Source organism: Amblyomma maculatum, chromosome 1, assembly GCF_055883805.1.
Source record: "Amblyomma maculatum isolate TAMU_Amacu chromosome 1, ASM5588380v1, whole genome shotgun sequence".
NCBI classification, from domain to species: domain Eukaryota; kingdom Metazoa; phylum Arthropoda; class Arachnida; order Ixodida; family Ixodidae; genus Amblyomma; species Amblyomma maculatum.
In genome coordinates this window covers 8,841,266-8,865,604 of record NC_139344.1, presented here as the reverse complement: position 1 = coordinate 8,865,604, position 24,339 = coordinate 8,841,266, and the positions used below count along the sequence as shown (strand labels likewise).

General features: G+C 44.4%; 1 protein-coding gene across 4 annotated transcripts in view; it reads left to right on the top strand.

Moving 5' to 3' along the window:
• Positions 1-24,339, top strand: part of LOC146201608 (uncharacterized) — a 229,453-nt gene that overhangs the window by 193,633 nt on the left and 11,481 nt on the right. Inside the window, exon 1 of one of the 4 annotated variants that reach the window (XM_084587714.1) lies at positions 18,625-18,802. The exons of the other annotated variants lie outside the window; for them this stretch is intronic. Coding sequence (XP_084443840.1) covers positions 18,755-18,802 — 48 coding nt within the window. The 5' untranslated portion in view covers positions 18,625-18,754. Of the gene's footprint in view, positions 1-18,624; positions 18,803-24,339 lie in introns of those variants that run through there. 4 annotated transcript variants of the gene reach the window in all.

Sequence of the window (24,339 nt, the reverse complement as noted above, 5' to 3'; positions counted from 1 at the left end):
AATAAACTTAGCTAGGATAGCAATAGCGGTGCGAAACGATGTGACTGGTGGTTGAGCATGCACAGTACTGTGATTTCAGGTGTGACTTTGGTACCTTACAAGCTCATTATCATTGCGTGCTTTGAATGGTTATTCGGTTACGCCCGGTGTATGGACTTTGTTTAGGACAATGACACATCTGGCTACTGCGACGACCGAGTTCCATTACTGCCATCAACACGCAGATAACGCGGTACCTCGCTTATCTCCCTCGACCTGACTCGACAACCCAAAGATAAGATGGCAACCTAGTTCTTAAAAGTAAACTTTCGCTTGCGTTTGTGTTCATCGGCTATTTCCAGGATGGGGCCCACTTTTCTGCCGAGGAGAGCCTCTACGATGTCTGGAAGGATGAGGCCTGCGTGCGGAGGCGACTTTTCACCACCCCAACGCCGACAGAGGGACCAATCTGGGCTCCCGAAAACAACAGCCGGGCGAAGGCGGCCTACTCTACCCGTTACCGGTGTAGGCGCCAGTCACCGGTGTAGGCGCCAGTCACCGGTGTAGGCGCCAGTCACCGGTGTAGGCGCCAGTCACCGGTGTAGGCGCCAGTCACCGGTGTAGGCGCCAGTCACCGGTGTAGGCGCCAGTCACCGGTGTAGGCGCCAGTCACCGGTGTAGGCGCCAGTCACCGACTCAGGCGGACTTAGCGGATTTCTGAAATTAACACAAAAGCCTAATGCGAAATAATGATTAAAGATGATTAGTTATTAAATAATGATAATGATAATGGTGCATAAATATATTGAAATAAAAAACAAAAAAAAAACATCCGGGTACGCTACACATTCGTCATCCCAGCCGAGCCGGTTATCCGTTGTCAGCGGAACTCCTACAAGAAAAAACAGCGCAAACCAAGCCGCGGGGTTCGGCGCTCAACGCCAAGGACTGCGCTGGGTTTTTAGGCTGGACGAAACAGCATGCCTGGGCAACACGGAGAAGGAGCCCTCGGCATCGTGCAGTGAACAAGAGCGGGAACCGTCTTCGAAAGAGGAGGCAAAGTAGAGATTCGACGAGTGAGACGATGTTCCGGAAACGACGAGCGAGACGATGTTCACGATGGATGCTGTTTCCCGTCACGAAAGCCTTCCTGCGAGTCGTGATATTTTTTTTAACTCCAAGAACATCTGACAATGAGTTTCAATTATGTATTTGTGTTTATTTTAATATTCTCTAGCGCCTTCCCCTGGCACCGCTAAGGTCGCGGCCAGCACTTGGTTGCCCGAAGGTAAAGACCGCATCTGGCAGTGGCTAGCGGAGACTGTCATCAGACATCCGCTCACTTGCGATATTTTTTTTATCTCGACCGCAATTCATTCTGCGTACATACTTCTTAGCACTAACAGTGTCTATTATTAATTAACCTGCTCCGAATAATGAGCTCCGAATGATTTTGGTCACACATGACTGCGGCAATAAACAGCTTATCTTACGAGGCAACCAATACTCTTCGAAAAAAAAAAATACCGGAAGTTGCATTTTTAATTGTGAAAAAAATAACAGAAGTCCAACCCAGTCATATAGTTCTCGAAATGGCAACTATAAGCGCGAACGTTTCTTCATATTTGACGCTGTAAGTTGCGCCCTGTACTTTTCATATCGACGGCTAGTTGAAAAAGTATTTAGTTTGCAATTTAACAGCTCTCCTGATTCGAATGACCACATCATTTCCACTTTGGGGATTAGCTTTGAGTGCCTCCAGTATTGCAGAATATGCGGCCAGCGTACGCAGCGCACATACTAACCTCCATGCTCGTCTTGACCCCCAGCGTGGATTAAATAAAAGTATTCGCCGCACTGAACGACGCACTGCAAAAAGTAAGAACCCAGATAAGTCAAGCTTTATAATGTGCTGAGTTGTTTGCAAATGAATGTCTATTTTTGGCGGCACTATCACAGCAGCGATTTCATGCTCCTATCGATCAACATTTTATGGCCGCAGCCAAAGTCAGATGTAGGTTCTTGAGAATCCCCGATTATGACTTACTGCTGGGGGTCAAAAGTTTCGAAGCCCTCTACTACGACATGTCTCATAGCCTTAGTCGCTTTGGGACGTTAAATAAACTAAACGAAAGTTCGCAGCGGTGCAGATTCGATAGACACCCTGCCGATATAACGTGGTCCGGCATAGAGTCGCCAGAGGGCCGCTCGCGGACAATGCCGCAGCCGATAGGGCGGTAGTTATCTCGTATCCTGTGTTCGCTGTAGGCCCGCGTTTAATTAAGGGAGACTAGGCTGTTGTGTGCACAGCATTCTCCAGGCACTCGGTTCTTCACTCAGTACGCACAGGCAGACACACAAATGTTTGCCTGTACGTACGGATGGCGAAGCGATATATCTGCAACGACACGCATTGTTCTTATATCCATTTTCCCGTATGTGACTTCGACAAAGCGATTCTATGTGAAAAAGCTTTTTTTTTGGCATTAGTAAAAGTTTGTCTTCGTGATGGAACTAACATACTATGAACATCTATAGGGAGATGATAAAGCAGAGGACCATCTTGGTGTAACGTCCCAAAGCAGCTCAGGCTATGAGAAACGCTGTAGTGGAGGACTTTGCAAATTGTGACCGCGTGGGGTTCTTCAAGGTTCACTGACATTGCACAGCACTCGGGCGCCTAGCTTTTCGCCTCGATTGAAAAGCGGTCGCCTAGGCCGGGATGTGATCCCGCATCCTTGGGCACAGTAGTCGAGTGCCCTAACCACTTCACCACCCCAACGGGGTAAAAATCTAAAGGTGTAGTCATTTCCTTCATACTGTTTCTATTGCAACATGTCACACAGCCTATTTTTTAAAGAGCACTCTTTCCCACATGGATGCCACTTCACAATGCCAAAGTAGGGCTAGGTTTTCGTGCTGAACTATTGACGATTTCAACTGTGGAGGTATGTTTTGAAGTGCCCTTGTAATAATGTAAGCTTCACAGATCAATTCTAGAGGCTGCCACTTTGCAGCCTCTACTGAGCCAGAGAAACACTGAAGTTTGGCAACTCAAGTTATACTGGTTGCATTGCTCTTGGAAGAAGGCAGCAGAGCAAGTAACAACACAAAACATAAAAAGCACACACAAACACAAGGAGAACACTGCACTGACGACTATATTGACCAGAACCCACACATCTACTCCCTTCACTTCACGTCTGCAGCCAACTTCTTCCTTGTCTTTAACGTCCTGCCGATTTGCGCATAATTTGTAATTCCTTCTTCAGCAATACCACTGAAGGCATACTGACACATTGGTCTCCCGAGTCACTGATTGCATATGCTTCATAAATTTCTCTTGCTAACTTATCCTTCATCCTTTTCATAACCTTAACATTGTGAAGGTCAGCTGGACATTTTTGGTCTCTACAAACAACGCAGTCTTTGCAGTGCACCGCGAGATTAGTGCCAGACTTGTCCGATATTGCCATAGCGTGTTCTCTAATCCTGTCATTGATACATTTTCCTGTCTGTCCAATATATTTCTTTCCATATTGCAAGGGAATCTGATAAATAATCCCCTGAATACACTTGGAGTACCTAGTCCGGTGCGAAGTTTTGCATCCAGAGTTGCAGTCCTGGTTGTTAACCCGCACACACATCCCTTTAGCTCTGTTTGGTGCCGTTGAAGTGAAGGGAGAAGATAAGCGGGTTCTAGTCAATGTAGTTGTCAGTGCAGCGTTGTCCTTGTGTTGGTGCTTCTTATGTTTTGTGTTGTTACCTGCTCTGCTGCCTTCTTCCAAGAGATGCGTGACCAACTAGCTCAACGTTCAACTCTATTATGGTTGCATTGGTTCTGTCCATATAAAAACTGTACTTACAGGATCGAAAAAGCACAGCTTCAGTATGCTTGATACAGCGTGCAAAGCCTGGTATGTAGCGTAGTAAACGGCTGCCACATATTTAATATATAAGCACAAGTTTTGAAACAAAAGTCACTAACATGATAGGTATTGGCTGTGGCTTGTCATTATAATTAAACTCACTGTATCCATCCTTAATGTTGCCTACTAAAGATTGGTTTGGTTTGGTTACACTTTATTTCCCACAGTAGGAGTCCTGGAGGACACTCGGCTAGGCGCCAGGTGTAGAGGGCAGCTCCCACGTCGGCACAGAGAGCCCGAAGCTCTCCGCCGCCGCGCGGGCCTCCTGGACAGCCCGAAGCTGATCATGTAGTGAAGCACTTTTTAACACTTTGTTCCAACGTTCCTTGTTCTTGGCATAGGCGTCGCTCGATGCACAACCACACTAAACCTACTACCTCCTACTAAAGATGGATTAGCTGTAGTTGCCCAACCCACATACCCAGCTAGGTGAAAAGGATACTTTAAGAAACTTGGAATATTTCATGGGATGCTGCACACCTAATAGCAGTCTGCATTTTTGTCTTTTCGACTGTGGCAGTTTCAAACTTAGGTACGACTTCAATAATGGAATTAGTATTGATGAGATCATCACTTACTTGCCAACAAAAATGGCAACTGTAACGAGAACGTCCGCTGTTCTGCAGAATACACAATTTGATGCATGGTGTGATCAAGGTCCTGAAGTAATGAGATCTTATTCTGGATTATACAACACAATGGTCTTTTTATGGATTATTCAGAATTCTGATCCTCAGCACTGTCTAGTAGTTTAATCAACAGCATAGATAAGCAGTTCTTTGTTTCAGAGCCCTACATTGATGGGTGCATATTCTCCTAGACAAGGGTTTTATAAGCTATAAAAATGTCTACATATGAAATACAGTTGTCACCATTGCTGGCCATTCCTGTAAGCAAACTGAGGTGCACAGTGATGACCTAGTGGCTCAAACATCTGCCTCACGTGCAGAGTTCCTCACAATAGTGGACAACTTTTTTTTTTTTGGAAAGGGGGGGGGGGGGATGAAATGCCTGTGGAAAGGGCCTCATACTGTCCCACTTTCAAATTTAAATCTGTATCATGCTATAAAGCCCATTTGCGGCCCTTTATTAGCAAAGCAGTGGCCTAGGTGGGCCACAAGAAGAAAAAGTTATTTGCACGCCTTTGAGGCTAGGCTGCATCACCTTTCACTTTCATATGGTGATTGTGGAGTCATCAGTTTGGTGGCATAATCTTGAATTGAGTGTCAAGGAAATTTTCAAATGCAATTTATGAGTTTTATTGTGAAAGCAACACTACTCTAGGTTTCGAGCCTTCAATGTAGCGCGGCCGGTAACCACGTCTTACCCACGTGACACTAGGGTGAGAGCTGGGCTACCAACTCAAGCGGTCGGCAGGCGCTGCCAACTTGGGTCTCTCGTTTCACATGAGACGGTTATGTCAGAATCAGCCTGCTAGGACCCTGGCATTCACGTTACCCCTATAGGCCGCTAAGGCACGTTCATACGGCTTGGTTAAAGCGGGGCTTTATATGTGGGCTGAGGAAGAAGGAAAAGAGAAGAAGAAGAACGCTAGGTCACCCGCAGCTAATGCTTTCGCTGAATATTTGGTTCAGCAGCGTTGAACCCTTGTAATTTTTTTTTGTTTTGTTTTTTTCTGCTTCTGGCGAAACATCATCATAGCCAGAAAGAGCCACACATTCATTTCCAACTAAAAGCAAAATTTAGATGGAATTGTCTCATGGCGCATTTTTCTAGAACAAATTTATCTCTGATACTGTGTAGAAGATAGCAAATTCTGGGGACACTTAAGCTCTTTCTTTAAGCATATGACTATATAGCGTCTGCAGCTCCCCTTACAGTTAATTTGCATACATGTAGTCCTCGCTTATTTACCAGTCTCTTGGTCTGTGCCTCTAATATATCACTTTCTTATTAGCATACAGTACTATCACCTCATCCATCTACCGGATGTAAGCAATCATTCAACATGTAAACCCCCGCTTTAACCAAGCCGTATGAGCGTGCCTGACTTGGCATCCAACAGTGGAAGGTTGATTCTTATTCACCTTCCCACCCCAAATGAGCAACCAGAGTTGGCAGCTCCTCCCACCTCTCTGATAAGTGATCTTGTTAAGTTGCACTAACCATAGAAGTATAGGTGCTCGGCCATGTCAGCTGCCAGCTAGTACAACCTGCTAGCACCATGACCGCAATTTTTTGTTCACAATGCTACCGCAGGATTTTCTGGGTAACGAGGCCTTTAAAGCTATCGCATAAAATGGTAAATGTTAGCATCTGCTGCATCACATGCACTATATGAAGGTAGCCTGTTGAACATCTGCATTTTTCATATTCCCATCTGCAAGCTAGCAAACTGCGACACCAAAAATTGGCATAGGCCAACTATTAGAACTTCTCAAAAAAAGTCCTAGAGCCAGTTCCACAAATTTAGGCTTCTGAGCAAAGGAGAGCTACTGAGGCCTTCACCTGTCACCAGCTGGACAAGAATGAAGCCAAGGAATGTGTGACGCCAGTTACCCGGAGCAGTTGATTTACATGTGGCCTGAAAGGGCGCAAGCTGTCAGCGTGTGAAGGGGCAAGGCTTCGTGCATATAATCTGAAATCTTGAAATGTTCCCCACAAGGAATGGAGGACTTCCGTAGTCAACGCACAGCATACAAAGCATGTACTCTGTCCTTCATAAAAGCTCTTCATTTTCTGCCATGACGAAAAATTATGGGGATTCTTATGTCACCTTAAGAATAGAATGCGCCAGCATTCGAGCAACATTGCTTGCTGTAGGTTTCTGTCATTTCAGCTTGACATGCTCATTGCTGTACTTTCAAAAATTTTTACCACTTATAGTAGGTTCTGGACAGCGACTTTGAGTTGTTTTTCTGCTACAGTAGACATGGACAGCATTGAAGGTGACCATGAATCAGCCACTGTTCTTGGCCATACGACTCGACCAGCACACCTGTAAATTTGGCCAGAGGGCTCCATTAGGTTGCGCTTTCTACACCAGTTGAGAGCATACTCAAGTACAATTTGTCAGTGCGGTTTTGTGCCATCTGCACCAGCCTCCCCGCAAGTCTCCTTCTCGTGTAAATATCTGCTCGACTTGTTCCATTGCAGACTACTCTGTAGTCATGCTTTTTTCAGTAGAAGTGTTTCCTGCCACACTTTCCATGTGCTAGATGACTATGGTGGTCATATGTAGCCAGTCAGTGTGGATGTGCAGCAGACGGGAGGGGCTTTATTATTATTTTTTTGTGTGTGATACAACATGCGGAGACCCATTTCTTTTTGACAAGGTGTCCTCCGCATCAGCATCAGTGGTACCTCCACTTAGAGTAGCGATTGGTTTTAAGAATGCTAGTCAGCCTATACCTTCGCCCGTTAGTCTGCCCATGCCTGCCAGTAAAATGTCTGACAATCACTCTTCCACCACTGCCTGCCAACAGAAAGCCCAAGTTGTGGAGTTTAAAAGTTAACTCTTTTTAATTGACAGGCAACTGGCGACACATTTTGGATGGGAACAGCAACAGCCTTAAAGGCCCACTGTCCACCCTCCGGTCGAAAATATTTTCTTCCCCGGTGACTGTGAGACTTCGCCCCTGGAACGCAAGGCCGCAAAATGTTTTTGAAAAGAGTAACTAATAACGCAGTTACAGCCACCGCAATCGCCCGATTCTATCCTGCCTCTCTCCTTCCGTTCCCTAGCAAAGGTTTTTCACTCTCCTGCCCGAGGTCATCTAGCCTCCGCAATACAAATTCCCCTTCCTCCTCCGCGTTTGGCGGGAGGTGGGGCGTGGCTCTCCGCGAGCGCGAAAAAAAAAAAAAAAAACTGTCGAGGGAGCGCGCGCCGCTGGATTCAGTCTGGCCGTGGCGAGGGAAAAGCGCGCTGCGAGCGGCAGACACCCATCCTTCTCCCGTCAGTCAGCGAGACGGACCAATGGACGTCGTTCCCGGTACGTACGTCATTATCGGGGCCCGTCGGGCCAGCGCAGGAAGCGGTGAAGCTGGCTTCTCAAAGGAGAGCATGAGGGAGCTTTGAATTGTATTTTCGATGCTTTGCGGCGCGCGTGTCGCTGTAGAATTTTGCACAGACTATCTCCGGTACCTGATCGAAACACTGGGCTCCTTTTCTTAAAAGGGCCTTCCCTGGACAGTGGCCCTTTAATGCACACAAACTGCCTTGGATTCTGCTGTTATCTCTTCGAAGTACCCACTGACTCGGTGACAGTTTGCCTGCACCACTTTGCACAATGCATAAAAAAGGGCAGAGTCAAATACATAACTTTTAGAACCGGCATGGAACTTTTGTGAATTAATGCAGATTGCATCCAATCTGGGGAGATCAAGACGCACAGTCCTGTGAAATCACACTCCTCGCCAACCAATCAGCACTTGGTCATATACATGACCTGACCTCTCCACCAAGCAAGAAATTTCCTGCCAACACCACATTTTCCCGTTCATATGGACTGTAAGCTATTACATTAATAAATGAGTTTTCTTATCTTCGGCCTGTCTCTGCATCGGCAACCAGTGGCCCACCCAGTCAGTGTTACTCCTTGTGTAGACTCCAGCAGTGGGCCTAGCGACACAATTATGATTAGGTGCCATCTGTAGGATCCCTAGAATATTGCTTAAAGCTAGTTGCTCTATGCTAATTAGTGTATTGTGAATGGAGGAATACACAGCACAAAGAAGACTTGCCTGTTCTAAATCTTTTTTTTCTTTTGAGTCTTGTAATTCTTCATTCACATATGATACGCTTTCAATGCATCCAGCATAGCTGCCATGGCAAGAATATTGCATGCCATTCTATGTATTCATTCTTGCAGTAAAACTGTCGTAGGGCTATGCCAACTCACCTGCAGCATTGGCATTGGATGTAATATATAGTGTACAAACCAATATGGCTGGCACGTAAACCTGAACTTTATAAAACCTCAATCACTCCTAGGAAATTTTATATACAGCATCTTTTTGTGTAAGGCAACAAAAGCAACACATTAACTGAAAGCTGGTCTGGCAATGGAAGCACTATTCTGCTGTCGCTCCCTTTCACTTCAAGAAAACACTACAAAACGGAGGACAAAGTAGGAGAATTTTGCTATGAATGCTAACTTTCAAATTAAATTTATTCAAGCTTTCATCAAGATAAAAAATGTGCATACACTGCCCTCTCTATTTAGACCAAGCCAGTTACCCACGTAGCAACACAAGTCATGGCTTGTCTCGAGGGAAAGCGCGCTTCTTACGGCCTCCCCAATGGGGTCTGCTTCCACATCTCGGTAGGGTCTCCACTACCTCACCACTCCGCTTCAGCTAGCGCAGTTCATGAGCAAGGAAAGCACGCACCCCCACTCCATGCCCCACCCGCATCACTTGCAACCTGCAAGTCCTTACATTTCAATCTTTATAGTTCATACAAACACTGCGCAGCCAGCGTTGTGAGACTTGTGATCTATGAGATATAAAATGCAGATAAATCCTGTGCATAGGCGCTCCTCTCAGTGCGACTGCATGGTCGCATGAACCTCCTGATCTACTGTCATCACAGCTTTCTGCCTCTAAATTTTGTGCAAACACAAAATTTATATGTCATGTGCAGTGTGTTAAATTACATCCTCAAAGCGTTTGCTTGGCTTCTGAAGTTCAAATAATATCCTGGAAACTCAACTGATGCCGTTTTATTTAGCTAGCTAAAAAGCGGCATTAACAATCATTCCTGGCGCTTCACAGATTGAGGTTAAAGAGCAAAAATTTGTTCAGAGTTGAAATTGCGGCTGCGCAATGCAGTGAACTTTTCACTAAGTTCTGAATATGTTACATTCAGAACAATATCAATCGGCTGAAAGAGTATGTAGTCTCGCGACTGGCGCAACAACTTTTGATCGCGACATCGGCCATGAATATTTGTTCTGCAGAAGTAAGGAGAGCGGCGGTCAAGAGAAGATCATTCTCCTTTAAAGCTGACCCTTATTTAAGGAAGGAGAAAATTATATTCCCCTTCAAGAAACTGAACATTCCTTTATAGCTCTGTCCATTATTTCACTTAAGTATAATCCGTGGCAGGACGGCATGTGTGCACGTGTGTGCGCGTTTTGGGGAGGGGATTGCTTCTAGCGTTCTTGCAATTATAATTAATTACACAGTGCTTCGAAAGCAGCTCGCCTGCGGAGCGAGTCTCCTCACTGAGCACCTGACCGCGCTGGAGAGCTTTTAATGCGCCAATAGCGTTTCCATATGGGCATAAGTGATTTATTGAACATAAAATATCTAAATAAACACACCCGCCACGGGAGAAACCGCATTTCAAGTTCTAAACAGAAGACGCATCTCAGAGGCACTTTATTTTCTAAATTATTATTTGCTATTTCTACAGGTTATTCGAAAGAGCTATTTTTGAATGAGCTATGCGCAACTCGCAAAAAATGTGGTGTCCACGAAAATTAGGTCAATTTTGACAGCAATTGCCAGCATGCATATTAGAGAATATAAAGTTACGACTGTGTCAATAAAATTGAAATTTCGTGGCCGTAGTCGTCCTAGATGTTTTTACAGGGCGATGTCTAGAGTGCGAGCTTGAAAAGTTTCGGTTTTAATTTCTCTCGGGTTCGATCCCAGCAGCGGCGGCCACATCTCAATGGAAGCAATATCGTCAAGGCATCCATCTTCTACACAACACAGTGCAAATTAAAGAACACCAAGTGATTGAAATTTCCAGGACCTCCACTGCGGTGCCTCTCATAGCCAGAGTTTTTTTGCAGCGTTAAACCACATAGACATGCCACCAAGCTAACCTTGCATTACCAACCTTACTTATAGTACTTGTCAGCCCAGAATGAATATTTGAAAAGAATGGATTAATACACCATCTTCTGCATTTAAGAGAGCAGTATCCATCATATATGTGCATCATATTTTTGAAAAAGAATGATTCGTCTTTTTGATGATGTTAACTGGCAGATTTTGTTATAAGGACTTCATTCACATGTGGAATACACTGGAGACTTGCAGCTAAAGCAACTACAGTGTTGCACATTCTACGAAACCAGTGGATGACAGCGTGAAACCAGGGAAAAACCGCCCGCTGCTGCTGCAACAGGTGCAAAGCAAACGGTGAGCTGGTGGCACAACTTACAGCGGCGGAGAGTGTAATTAAAAGAGAACCGCTCCCATTGCTTTTGCGGCGATTGAGTAGACCACAGGAAAGAGCGTCCGCTCTCCCTTGAGACCAGCTGTGCACAAGTATAGTAATTACTAAAAATAGCAAATGCACGGATTGGCATGAATTTATTCAAGGAAATGGCCCAAGTCATTAAGGAATGATATGCATCAAGTGCACAACATAACAAAAAGGGGTCTGCACTACAGTAAAAAAAGAAATGCAATTCATATTGTTCCAAGCCATTTGAAATTAGTGAACATGAGACTGGCAGATGTACCAAGACCATAGTAATGCGTAAATCTGAATCCTCAACAAATGGTAGAAAGGTGCAGACTCCGTACAGGCTCCCATAAATGGAGATGCCAGCTGGACTGAAGCCACTTTTTCTAAGAATCATGAATGCCCTGCACAACATGTTAGAAAGTCGACTGCAGTGATGCGAGTGCTATGCTAAACTGAGTCACAAAGCTTGCCTTGCCCCATGCTGCCACATTATGAAATTTGAGCAATTTGGGCCAAGCCGGCACCAAAATTTTCTTAAAAAAAAAAAAAAACACCTTGGGTGCCATGTGTTGTATGATATACGCTACTGTACAAAACACCATCATCATGGCTCACACATGCGCCAGCAGTCGCAGCATAGTTAGCAACTGCTGTTAAGTTGCATCCTACTATGGTACGCTCTAATCTGCATATGCAGTTACAAAGTATACAGGCATGAGAGAGTGCCAAGTGAAGGCTCACTGCAATCACCCTTTCAAATAGTCCGTGTCCGTGGTCCTGGCAGGAGCTGCCAACTTGGGTGTCTCATTTCACATGGGACGGTTATGTCAGAATCAGCCTGCTAGGACCCTGGCATTCACATTACCCCTATAAGCCACTAAGGCACATTCATACGGCTTGGTTAAAGCGGGGCTTTATATGGGGGCTGGCAGGAGCTGCCAACTTGGGTCTCTCAAGGTCAAACGTGGCCCTTCCCGTGACTACGTGATGGGCTGAAACCTGGCACAGTATTGCTAAAGCAATAATAAAGCTCAGCTTCCATGGCTGTTCCAGCTGATGAAAGTATCTATTGCAGTTGGACAGGCAGCAATTTTTTCACATGTACCTATTTCCATTACGGGCACTGGCGACTCTGTAACTACACAAATTTGAATTTGAAACTTCCAGTACCTAGACTTGATCGTCCTTCAGCCATCCTTTCCTAAACTTCTGCACAAACTTCACAGGTTCTAGTAATGTCAGACAAAAAACTTGAAAGCAGATTAGACTATTGCATTAGAAATGCCGCAAAAACCAATTCAAGGCGTAATGGACAACTAATATTCGCCACCTTGACATTGCAGTGACCACGCTCTTGCAACGAACTTTTCCTCCAGAAATGAATATCATTTTAAGAAACAGCGACTGTTCTAAACATTAATTGTAGGACCACCAAACACCACCCATAAAGAAGCCAACAGGACTTACAAATCACTAAAACCCCACCTCCTGCAATGGAACATTTTTGCCTGATAAACAGGATTGAAACAAATTAAAGTTAGTGGGAAAAGCACTAACTAGGTAACATTGGTCAACACTAACAGCCCTTTAAGTGGTATTTTTTGGATCACCTCCTAAGCCATGCATGCTTGTTCTCTAACTTGTCTTGGAAGGCGTTCAATTTTGGACCACATCTGTCCGAGGACAAGTGGAATCGTTATACGGCCACAGCTACGCTCTAACTAAACTGCCATTACATTGATAGCTGAACTGAATGATTTGCAGATTAAATAATTTCATGACTGCCCAGCCACAAATTTTAAAGATCGTGCCTATTGTACTCTCTAATGATGCCGGTGGCTGCGGCCAAATCAATTTCGTTGAGCGAACTATTGGCACTTCTAGCTTGCATAGAAAAGACTACTCCTTCACATTTCACAGTTACATGAAAAGCTTGTTAGGGCTAGGACTAGCCGTTTTCTTTGGTAAATAATTTGATATTCAAATTTAGAGCAAAGAATGTGAACATCTGGCAAGAAATGTAATGCTTATGAATTATATAAATTTAATTATCAAATCTCAAAATGCTGCAAATGCACTGGTATCATCATAAGGCACAAAAAAAAAAAAAGTCTGCTATTTCCGTAATAAGAGAGCACGATTACAAAGAACACACGAGAAAATGTGCTTGTTTTAATATGAGGCATTCGTTTGCTGAGTGCTGATAATGTATTTTCTTTCATATTGGAAGTAACCGTACATGCATTAAGACTGCAGACGGCTGCTGAAATCAGGTGGTGCTTCTTTTCACTTGGAACAGTGATGCTTGTTTGACACAATGTCCATACAGTCCCTACAATGTCACCAAAGTTCTATCCGGTACCGTATTTCATCATTTACAGTAGCTACAATATTCAAGTAAATTCTAGTCAAAGCTGAACCGCAGCGATCTCTACGAGGCTGAAACGCTTGGAACTCACCTGAGTGCTTCCTTGAAGGCGCACCGTTACCACTTTACTTATGCCAATCCTTAGTTTTCAATTAATGATGCGCAAAACATTCCGAAGCAACTTTACCTTACATTAAACCTGTGGCGAAGATGTGTACGCGGTCGAACCACTTAGTGGGCACGAGCTACGGACCACGGGGCTACACACACAGGACAGCGCCATGACACACAAAGTTGAGCTGATGATGATAATCACTATGGACAAGACGTTTGCTTGTTTTGAACACAACCTTTTTGAAACTTTTCAAGCATAAAATGAGCACAAATAAGTTCAACTAATTATCTTTACAGTAAAAAGCAACTAAAAATATGAATACCGGCAGCGAAAACTGTGAAGGCATTGGCGCTCAAGCCCACCGCAGAAGGCGCGCCCTACAGTAGGTCGTCTGCTACTGCTGCCGAGCCTCTGTGCGCTCGTGACGAAAATTCTTGCCACGAGCTACGGGTTATCTTTTTGCCACTTCCAGCTATAATACACCACATGGAAGAGCCTAGCGTCCATGAAGCCCATAATACAGCCTTATCCAGATTCACCGCGTAGATTCACGGCCAGAAACTGCCACAGCGAACAGAGAAGTGAAAGTTCACAAAATGACATAAAGAAAATGGTATGCTCTCAAATTTACTAAAACAATATTCGGTATGTGTGCGCCGAAATCATAACTTATATGCAAGACTTATTTCACTCTTTCTGGTTGAATGATGAGCAAGCCGTGAAACTGCAATACATGTGTAAGATGTGTGACACCTGTGAAAGACGCTTAGCAAAAATAGTGTATTTTTAACCAGTGGTTTGTGATTCTAAGGATTTAAATTCGTTGCAAAAAAAAGTCCATTACCAGGTGTGGATAGTCAGACAAGTTGTCTAATTATACATGATTATCATAACGCCCTCACAAATATGCCATTCATGTTATATGCATATACTGTATGCAAAGGAAACAGCAATTAGAACAAGCAAAGGAGGTACTCTGCTCTAGCTCTTCCTAGAGCTAGAAATACAACAAGAGATTCCTAGAGATACACCAATTCAGGCTATGTTCGCAAGGTTGAGGTGCAGTCATTCAAAACATTATTAGTACAGATACGCACTAATAATGTAATAATTGATGATGACTCCATGGTATGTACCATACAGGATTCATCATCAATTAATTATTCTGAGGCAACATTCAGAACATTGAAATATATAAGCCTAATGTTTCACAAGCATACAACTGGTCGAATTTGTGACACATAACTGGTAGCAGTATTTTCAAAATCAACTGCTGATCGAGACATATGTACACCACAGAGAATTATCCCATAAAATAAGGTCTCGAGCACCTGCTTCATTGCGTGCCTGAAACTCTAAATAAAGCATGCCTCAGAATAAAGTTACAGCATACCATATGCCCAAATCCACCAGTACTGTAAGCTACCTGGTACCAGCTGACCTCTAAGCATGCAGCTACTGGGCAGGCTACCGAGGCGTGTTCTGCAAGTATCAAGAGCCTTTGGCAGCTCCTTAACAGCTCAGTGTTAGCACCTGCCATGAGCTGGCACTGGACAACAAGTGCCCTATGACTAGATTTCTTCAGCCGACAGGAACAAGTCAGGACTAGCCCCTTAATGTTCCATCTTCTTCTTCACCACTATCTCAGCACGAGGGTTGGCCATGTAGGCGTCAGCTGCAGTGACCCAGACAAAGATCCAGTGCCAGTCCTTGAACCAAGTCTGGAATCGTGGTAGAGGTAGTGCAAAAGGCTAGGATGAAAGAGAGAAGAAAGGCAAAACACAGAGATTTCCACCTTATAACAAATCTGGAAGTCTAGATATATTTGAGTGCTATCTCCATCTAGTTTATATTATAAGCAAATAGCAAAAGCCAAGCAAACTAAGGAAAGTAAGGTTCCAGACATGCTCCTCAACAACATTGTGCAATATCTGTATGCAGACTGGAACGGCATTCCAGACAATGCTGCTATAATCACTTGCTCACATCACTTCGTAGCAGACGTAAAAGCTTTCCTGTAACTGTGGATATGTATTTTATAATTTTACTATCTCTTTTAGGGCCTTTAATAAAATGAAATCTAGTACTGCACACCAACAAAAGATGTGCAAAACTGGATATGCCAGGGTATCCCATCATACGGGCCAGTGAGCCTTTTTTTACATTTAAGCCTTTAATAATTTCACACCACTTTACAATAATATTGCAGCTCTCAAGACTTCGATGAAATTTTTTTGCAAGCCCTTGATGAAGAGTATCAGATTGTCGATAAGGACATGAGATGCATCCACTCAACTGCTGATGGACAGCTTTCTTCCTTCACTTTCCTGTGTGCTTTAAATTCTGGCTAAGCACTGTGAACATCAGCAATGTTGCATCGCAAGTCCTGCTCATGCTAAAGGCTACCATTGCAATGGGCACACAACACAGAAGGAAATAAAACAAGTCAAGAGAATAACACGCAGCCAATCCTGACATATTAACGGTTCTGCACACATTCCTGCTTGTCAGCCGGTCAATGTTAGGCAAAGGCTAAACGAAGTCACTCGCTTAGCCATAGCATCTGAGGCAATGCACCTGGTGCCAAATGATATGAACCAAAGCCATTTACTGTGTGAGCACATTAAATGCATATCAAAGAAGAAATTCAGAAAAAAAACTGATGACTACAGAGAGTAAGACACCAGACACTTGCCAATCATGAATAAAGATAATCAATCTCATGGCACGACAAAGAAACCAAAGATTTGTTAATGCATGATACCTCCTCAGCCTTCATATGTAATAATGCATACCGAGGAAATTTTCTAAGTCCATGGATTGAAGTAGTACCTCAGCGTACATCACACTATTCAAACAGGTCGCCGTTGAGGACAATGCAAAGGGCATCTTGCATTACCAAACCTTCAATTCCTTTCTTTCACCAGAACATTGCCCAGCTTGATACATAAAAGACAGGTTTCTGTTTTGCTCTTGGTCTTGATTTTGTTTTATTTGTGTTTTTGCTCGTTTCACATGCATTTAATCATGCTCAAGAAACATATGCACTTGGTTGATAGCAGTCTTCCTACCTTTGTGATTTGTCCTGCACTCTTGGTTCAGTATGCTTCATCACTAGCTTGAGCAGCCACACACATTGATAGTGTGGCATAGCAGGGCCCACAAATTCTCTAACTTGCACCCTTTTCGAAAATGCCCCCTTCGGTGAAACCAGACTGAATAAAACACTCGATCAGTGTGCTTCCACTTGCTCTGGCCTGCACTGCTGGAGCTGTACACCATATAACAAAAAGGCACCTGGTATACAAATGTGATGAGGCACAATGTATAGCTGCACTTGCCTTCCTGCCTGATCAAATTTTACGGCAACAATACCAACGTTATATAATATTTGACAACTTGTAACTACAGCTGCGCATTCTTGTCCCATGAGTGCCAACATGCTAGAAAAATGACGATGTATAGTAGGATTTCCACAGTACATAAGCTTTACTTTTCTGATAGGGGCCTCTCAAGAGTATTTTCTTCAGAAGTTTTTAAGTTAGGCTCTGCTATTTGGGTGTAGTACTCTGAATGCAGAATGTCCCTACTGAAGGTGTCCACAGTAGACCTTCCGGTGAGATATCCATAAAGCTGGCAACAAGTTGGCCTTGTTATGGGGTTTAATTATTGCCCTATAGCGACTCAAGCTATGAGGGACACGCCGCAGTGAAGGGCTTCGAATAATTTCAACCAACTGAGGTTCTTTCATGTGCACTGATATCAAGATCAAACCCAGATCCCCTGCCCTATAGTAGCTGAGCGCCCTATGCAACAAGCTTACCAGCATGCCTTGGGGTTCAGAACAATGGGGGATGTACAATGCCTGAAAGCACTAAAATAGAATGAGTCACTGTTGTCATTGGTGTCACACCATTTTCTTGAGCAGGCTGATAAATTGTTACCGACACCATTACCATCCCATGGACTGTAACAGCTGTTCTGAGCAAGGCACACTGTAATTTAGGATGAATTCATGCATTCATTGGAGGGCTTCCGTACAAGAAACCGTTTCGGAAACTTCTAACCAGCATGAGTCCCCCAGTGAACAGCGATCATTTAGCCCAATTAACATGCACACAACACATGCAGTCATTATCTAGAACGCACCATTTTGATTTCTATACAATATTTTTACTCAGGAGTTCCTATCATATATATGGTGAAATAAATTAATTGCTATAGTAGTAATGTTTTTGCGTTATACATAGTTACTTCAGTGCTACTACCAAGCAGCGGTACAATTAATACAGGGCACAGTGTAATTTCCAGTCGCTGTCTTTAAATGACATTACTTGCAGTAAACGGCTCCGCGTTCTCCATAGAACACTCAGCAACAATGCACTGCAGCTGATCCACAATTTGGATCGCACATATGAATTAAATGAGGCTCCAGTGTCGCAGCAGTATTCCGTTGCACACATAGTCGCATCACGAAAGGCTGAAACAACTGCGCCTCAAAGTTTCGTGCATTTCTCGAAATTGTATGTTCATCCCGCATTATATACCAGCAGCCTTGATTACAACGCCGCGAAAAACGGTTTAACTATAATACAACACTTTAAGACTGTCTAGTGAATCGCTCGATCGAGCGATGACCCCTTGACGGCGGCTTGCCCAGAAACGGGACAATGTTTGCCACCAGAGTTATTGATTTAGAAAGGTCCTAACGAACACTAGTTGGTTATTCCCGCATGTATTTATGTTGTCAGCGTAAGAGCTAGACTGGCATTTCTCAAATCTCGCTTACACAAAAACTCGGTTCGAGCCGAAAAGCACACGCTTAAATAACATACTCACTTTGCGAGACCCATCAACAGCTGCATGCACGCTGTTTGCGTCGTGTGCGTGTCGTTCATCGTTGCTGGCACGCCGACGCCAAATGAACCCCATTCCTCCAGTCCGAGGCAGACGACGAACATGCGTGACGCCATATGCATTTTGGAACGCGTAGCTGTTGCTACGGCAACCGAAAACGAAGGAGCTGACGTCGCGTGACGGCGACGGTCACGTCAGCGTCTGCTCTCATCTGGGCTGGAAACGGAATGTCGCAACCGGGTCGCAGCAACGCCGGCCGTGTTCCAGACGGTGTTGAAGCCAGTGAGGCCTAATTCAAGTCAGCAGGCAAGAGCCTCGCCTCGGGCATTGCGAATCCTATGACCGGCCTGTTCGCTGAGGAAGCCAAACCCAAGCTAGCGATTGAGGTGCGTACTCGTCTGGATTGATACATTTTTTCGAGCAAGTGAAGGGGTTGCGTTTGATCAGACCAACCACTACAGGCCTTGTAGATAAATCAGCTGCATATGCAAGACCTGCGAGGTATTGTCTCAATCACAGTATTGCAGGATGCGGAAGACCGTGGCAGACCTGCGTTCCACATCATCTAAAGGCACAGGTGGGCAGTCTCGTTCCTTGATTTAGTTATTTACCCTCACTTTTATCTTTCCCATCCCGCTAACATATCGGAACATGCGCGGGGTGCCACTTTTATAGCTTTTGCAGAGAAATATCGTGCGTTGAGCGTGGGCGCCAAAGATTATTGCTGCACAAGACTGCTGCTCATATGGCGGCGATTTTAGGAATAAGGTAAAGGGCGTGTTACTCATGCATTTCGTCCTCCATGCTTCCTCTGGCGCGCTTCACAGGCGTGGCTGTCAATTTTCACTTTAGATAGGCTAACTGGTCGCAACACTAAATGCCAATATACTCTACTACTCTGATCACAAAGGTGGCTCGAACGGCAAGACAAACAAGGAAACGAGGGGATCGAGCGAATTATTGTACAAGTGAACGGAACGTCTTGACAACCGGTGCAGATGCTTTGCTTAGAGAGCCTCCCTGGGGGAGCCATCTAAGCGGCACCGTACGATACCGATGGCGCGCGTACGATAAGAGTGATAATGATTGTGAGAGAAGAGAGAACGGGTGGATTTTGTTAGATCGTGCGGAACGAAGTTTGTCCACGTGCTCTCACATTCTGCATTATTGCGATCACGACAGAGCTTTTTTTTTTCTTCCAGAAATGACCAGGCTCCACGGTTATCTTTCTAAGCTCTGGGTGTGCTGATGGCGCATCACAAATTATAAATCACTTATTCCTAGGCGTCCCGGTGTATCCAGCTTTTAGGGATATATTTGTTTGTGGGGCGCATGAGGATTCGGTTAAGGGCTGGGTCAGCGTTGTGAGCGATAAATCATTAGCATGGCGATGGTAGGTGGCACCTGAAAGGGCCTAAGCCTTGATTGGGGCGTAGGGTTGTGTGACGTCACGCGGCAGTGTGACACGGCCCATTTGGCAGAAGCAGCGAGGGGATATAGAACTCTCAGGGGTTCTTGCACACCGATTCAGACACATGCTATATATACCCTTTGCGATGCAGGCTCTTGAGAAGGGCTTTATATCTATGTCCGATTATCTTTCACATAACATTGTTGCTTACAGCGGCACGATAGGGAGTATGCGTGAGATAATAGGGGCACAATTACAGGATTAGTGATAAGTGTTTTTCAGAGTGCATACACACCAAGATCCGCACGGCATCCACGGATGGAAATCGTTAACACTGTCGCGTTGGTACTCTTGTACCTTCCACGAAGGCTCCCAGGTCAGTGGGTTCCACGAAGGCGTGCCTGGTCAAGCTTTAGTTTATGGTGCAAACAATCTTTGACCACGTCAATGTTTACAAATTATGTTTCCGGCGCTTATGGTTTGGTTGTTTGCGGTGAGGGTAACGGCGGGGCGAGCCGACCAATTTTAAACACGCAGCTTATGGCATAATGATTGCATGTGGGTTTGGGACGTCTTTATTTTCTTCCGATCCATACTATCGGGGGTCATGTAGATGAATGATGACTCAAGCAGAAGGGACTTTGTCATGCAACCTGACAGGTGGGCTACAAATGAAGCTTGAATAACTTCTTTTATATGTATTAAAGTCTGTGCCTCCGGAGTCCGGACACAACCTACGTGTGTAACAATAACCTACTCTGCATGAATGGCTGAGACCCTGCAAGTTGTAGGCTACCTAACGTCTATAAATCTTTGCGGCCAATCGTGGATATTAGAAGGTATTCAGTCGACAACCTTCGACGTTGAAAGTGTATTATGTCATCTTGCATTGAGAGACTGTCACACTTGCAGTCAGGTATTCCGTGCTTGCTGAAAAGGTAGCACTTTTGGCACCAAATGAAATGCGATCAGCGGACCACGTGGAAAAAAAAAAAGTCAGCTGAGGCAGTCTCAATGCCATCGTTTGAGATGGGAAATTTGTTCCGTTTTGCGACTGTTTTGCTTCTGTTATTTATTTAGCAATAGTCTTCTCGTTGTGCAATTGGAGCGCCACATTTAGTCTCTTCAAAGATGATGGCTTACACAACATGTTTTCGCTGTCTAGCGGCTATAGCCTGCGTGGGTTAAGTGAGCGCTCTTAGCTCAAAAGGCATACAGCGTTTTGATCTGGCTTCCGTAATATCACTCGCACCACCCACGTATGTCACAGCCTCTTCCGGTTGCGAAACCACCATCTCTGTCTCTCTCTCTCTCAAGCAAGAAAAGCAGCCGCAAATCGGAAGAACGAGCCAATCACTGATGATGATAGGCAGACTGCCTCAGCTGGATACTGTTGCACGCACTCCGCTGTTCGCATTTCATTTTAGGGCTCAGGAAAAAGTATTTTACTGCATTTTACAAAGAACACATTGCATTTCATCCAGCATTCCTTTTAGGCGAACAATAAGTTGTCGATTTTTTTATTGCTTTTGTGCTTCTTAAAAAAAGCAATTGTTTTGAATCAAATATGAATATAGGTCTAGGTACTTGATATATCAAATAATCTAAACTTGTGTTGGGCGTATCATAGCCATAGTTGCTTATGCCTCATAAAATCCCATATAACTGACATTTGACGTCGATATTGCATACAGGACTGGCGGAAGCAGTGATATAAGACGAGGACAAACCCACAAGCTGGCTGGACAGCATCCTCCTTGTCCTTTTCACTATCATCCTTATCAGCGACACAGCTGAGCTACCCATAGGTGGCGCGTCTTGGCTTTTCCAATGCCAAGTGATTTATGCTGCAGCACTAATGCCTCCACTTTGAGTCTAGAAGGTCACTGTGATCAAATTTGGGTAGCATTTACCCTATTAACATACGAGCTTTTTAGCTCGGCGCCATACTCAGGTAGGTTGAATGTGGTCCGTTTTGGTTTTGGTGCACCTGTACACCACTTAGTGTAACAAAAGCCTAAGGGATTCTGCAGCTGAGGAATCGCAATGATAAGGTTTTTATATCCATTCTATATCTACGCGTACGGAATTGCGGCTAATACCTTGCGAACATGGCAAAAGTACTTCTGAAAAGGATTTAAATTACATTACTAATTACTCTGCTGAAAATCTCAGAAGAGTAATTAAATTACTCATTACTGCTCCTAACAAGTAATGAAGTTACATTACAATCACTTCGACAGAGTTATTCAATTACTTTCAAATTATTTTCTAGTTGTTATCCATGCAAAAACGAAAGTAAAGCTAGTAAACAAAACAAAACTTATTCTCCAGACATGATTGATTGAAATCCGTTTATTGACAGCCCTGAGTCATGCACTTTTGCTTCATGCATCTGTGTGGGCATCTGGTGGCCGAGGTGGGTGCTGAAGCACACACGTTTTTTCGTCTTCCCGCCAAATTCCGTCCCAGAGAACTAATCCTTCCCTCTTTCCTACGGCACCTGACATTACAAAAATAAGACAACCGCAAAAAAGAAAAAGTAGAAGCATGGTCGAAAGGTCGCGAAATGAGCTGGCCCGGAGCTGTCTCCACCATTTGTAGGAGAAGCTAGGTTATTTATTCCTTCCGTAGTTCCAGGTATAGTCCTCGGCACCTCGCGCTCAGTAATGCTCACGCCGTGGACCCTTCTGCCTGTCTACGCCGCCTCAACCCTCGTTCCCCCCGCGGTGACGAGTGCAACCAGGCACCACTGTGCCTTAGCCGACGCAACAGGGAGTGCCTCTTCGCCGCGCTTCCAACTAGTTTTCAACTCCGTTCTTCTTGCATAATTTGTGTTTCGGCATTCCCTTGAAGCCTTGTTTCCTGCTGCTTAGAGAAATGTTGCATGAGATAGCCGCACAGTGAACCTGCCACACAGGAGGTCTCAGACACACTGTTCTGCTCCATGCTGCCTCCTTTTGTCGATCTGTTATGCTGGCTTCTGCTTGCCGCATGTCGTTCCTGCTTTTGCAGCATTCTACTTTGTTGTCTATTGAAGGAGTAGTGGTGCATTTAAGTGAAAGTAATTTCGAAAGGAATTATGTTTGCTGCGAAACCACTGCCAAAAAGAAATTCATTACATTACTAAACTACCAAGCCAAAAAAGTAATTCATTACATTACAAATTACCGTGAAAGTAATTAAATTAGTTTTTTCATTACTGTAGTTCAAATACTGCCATGTATGCTTGCTATTGGCCATCCACGGCTGCAGGATCTATTTGAGTTGGTTTCACGAATTGGCGCAGGTAGTCATAGGGGAAAGCTCTGGGCTTACCAGTTTTAGATGGGCCTGCAATTCGTCTTTGCAGGTTAGCGTCTCATGCGTTCGTGAGAACGACACAATTTCTTTATGTCAACGTCCCGATTCGATTTACCGTACAAGTGCTTTCATTGAATTTGTCGTCCACCGCCCTTACGTGCACGTTCTATCGGGAAAATCAGCAAAGGGATACGGTGGCTTTCTTCGTACTCTTTGTGCCCAGTATTATCGGCTCGACCGCCCTTAGTTTATGGAAATGCTGGGAGGCGCCTCTCAGTAGAAGGAATACTTATTCGGGTAAAGACAAAACAAAACACAATTGGTGGCGGTGAGAGGTTTGAATTTTATTTTCTAGTTTTTCAGTATGATACTTGTGGTAATTACAAAAATGGAGGCGTCCATGACAGTACTGCATGTGTATCTGCGAGTAGAACTTATAGCGATACTTAAAATTTGTATTGCTGTGACAGAATCGGGGTAAACTGCAAAAGTCGAGGACGGGAAAGGCCGTGTGGTTGGTGAGAGCGGTGCCACTTTGAATGCTCTTTTTGCGCACAGAGACGACTAGTTTATCGGGTGCGTATTTTTTCACTGTGTATTTTTTCACTTGAGTTGTGCTTTAGCTTGTTGGTATGATTGCATGGGCAGATGATGCTGCGCGTTATGAAGAGGGCGAAGCTGTCCTGGTAACTTTCGTGTTCATCGTCGTGTTTTCGCTCTGCTACCTCTAGTCATCTGCTACGTTTTCAACAACGTCGCAAGAATTGGCCGCGTGTGTGGCCGTTTTTCAAGCGAAATGTCTTAATCGACTCTGCACTTCAAAGGTTGTAGACCTTAGACTTCAAGAAATCCAGGATTGGCCACAACAAATCTCTCGGCTTGTGCACTATGCGTACCCTGTAAATTATGTGGCCTGAGCCACTTGACCACAGTAAGTGCTGGTACAGGTAGGTACTATCAGGAGGCATATAAATTAGCAGTCAGCGAAGCCATGCAAACCGTAGGAGTTAGTTTTTTTAACTTGTGCCGTTGACCTGAATTGATACTGTAATCGTATTCTAGATTAAATATAATGAAGCAGATAGAAAGCGGAACAAAACCAACACTACGCTCATGGGACAGGAACCCATGGCCTCCGACATGTCTCATAGCCATTAGTCGCTTCGGTACGTTAAACGCTATAAACTAAACGAAAATTCGCAGCAGTTC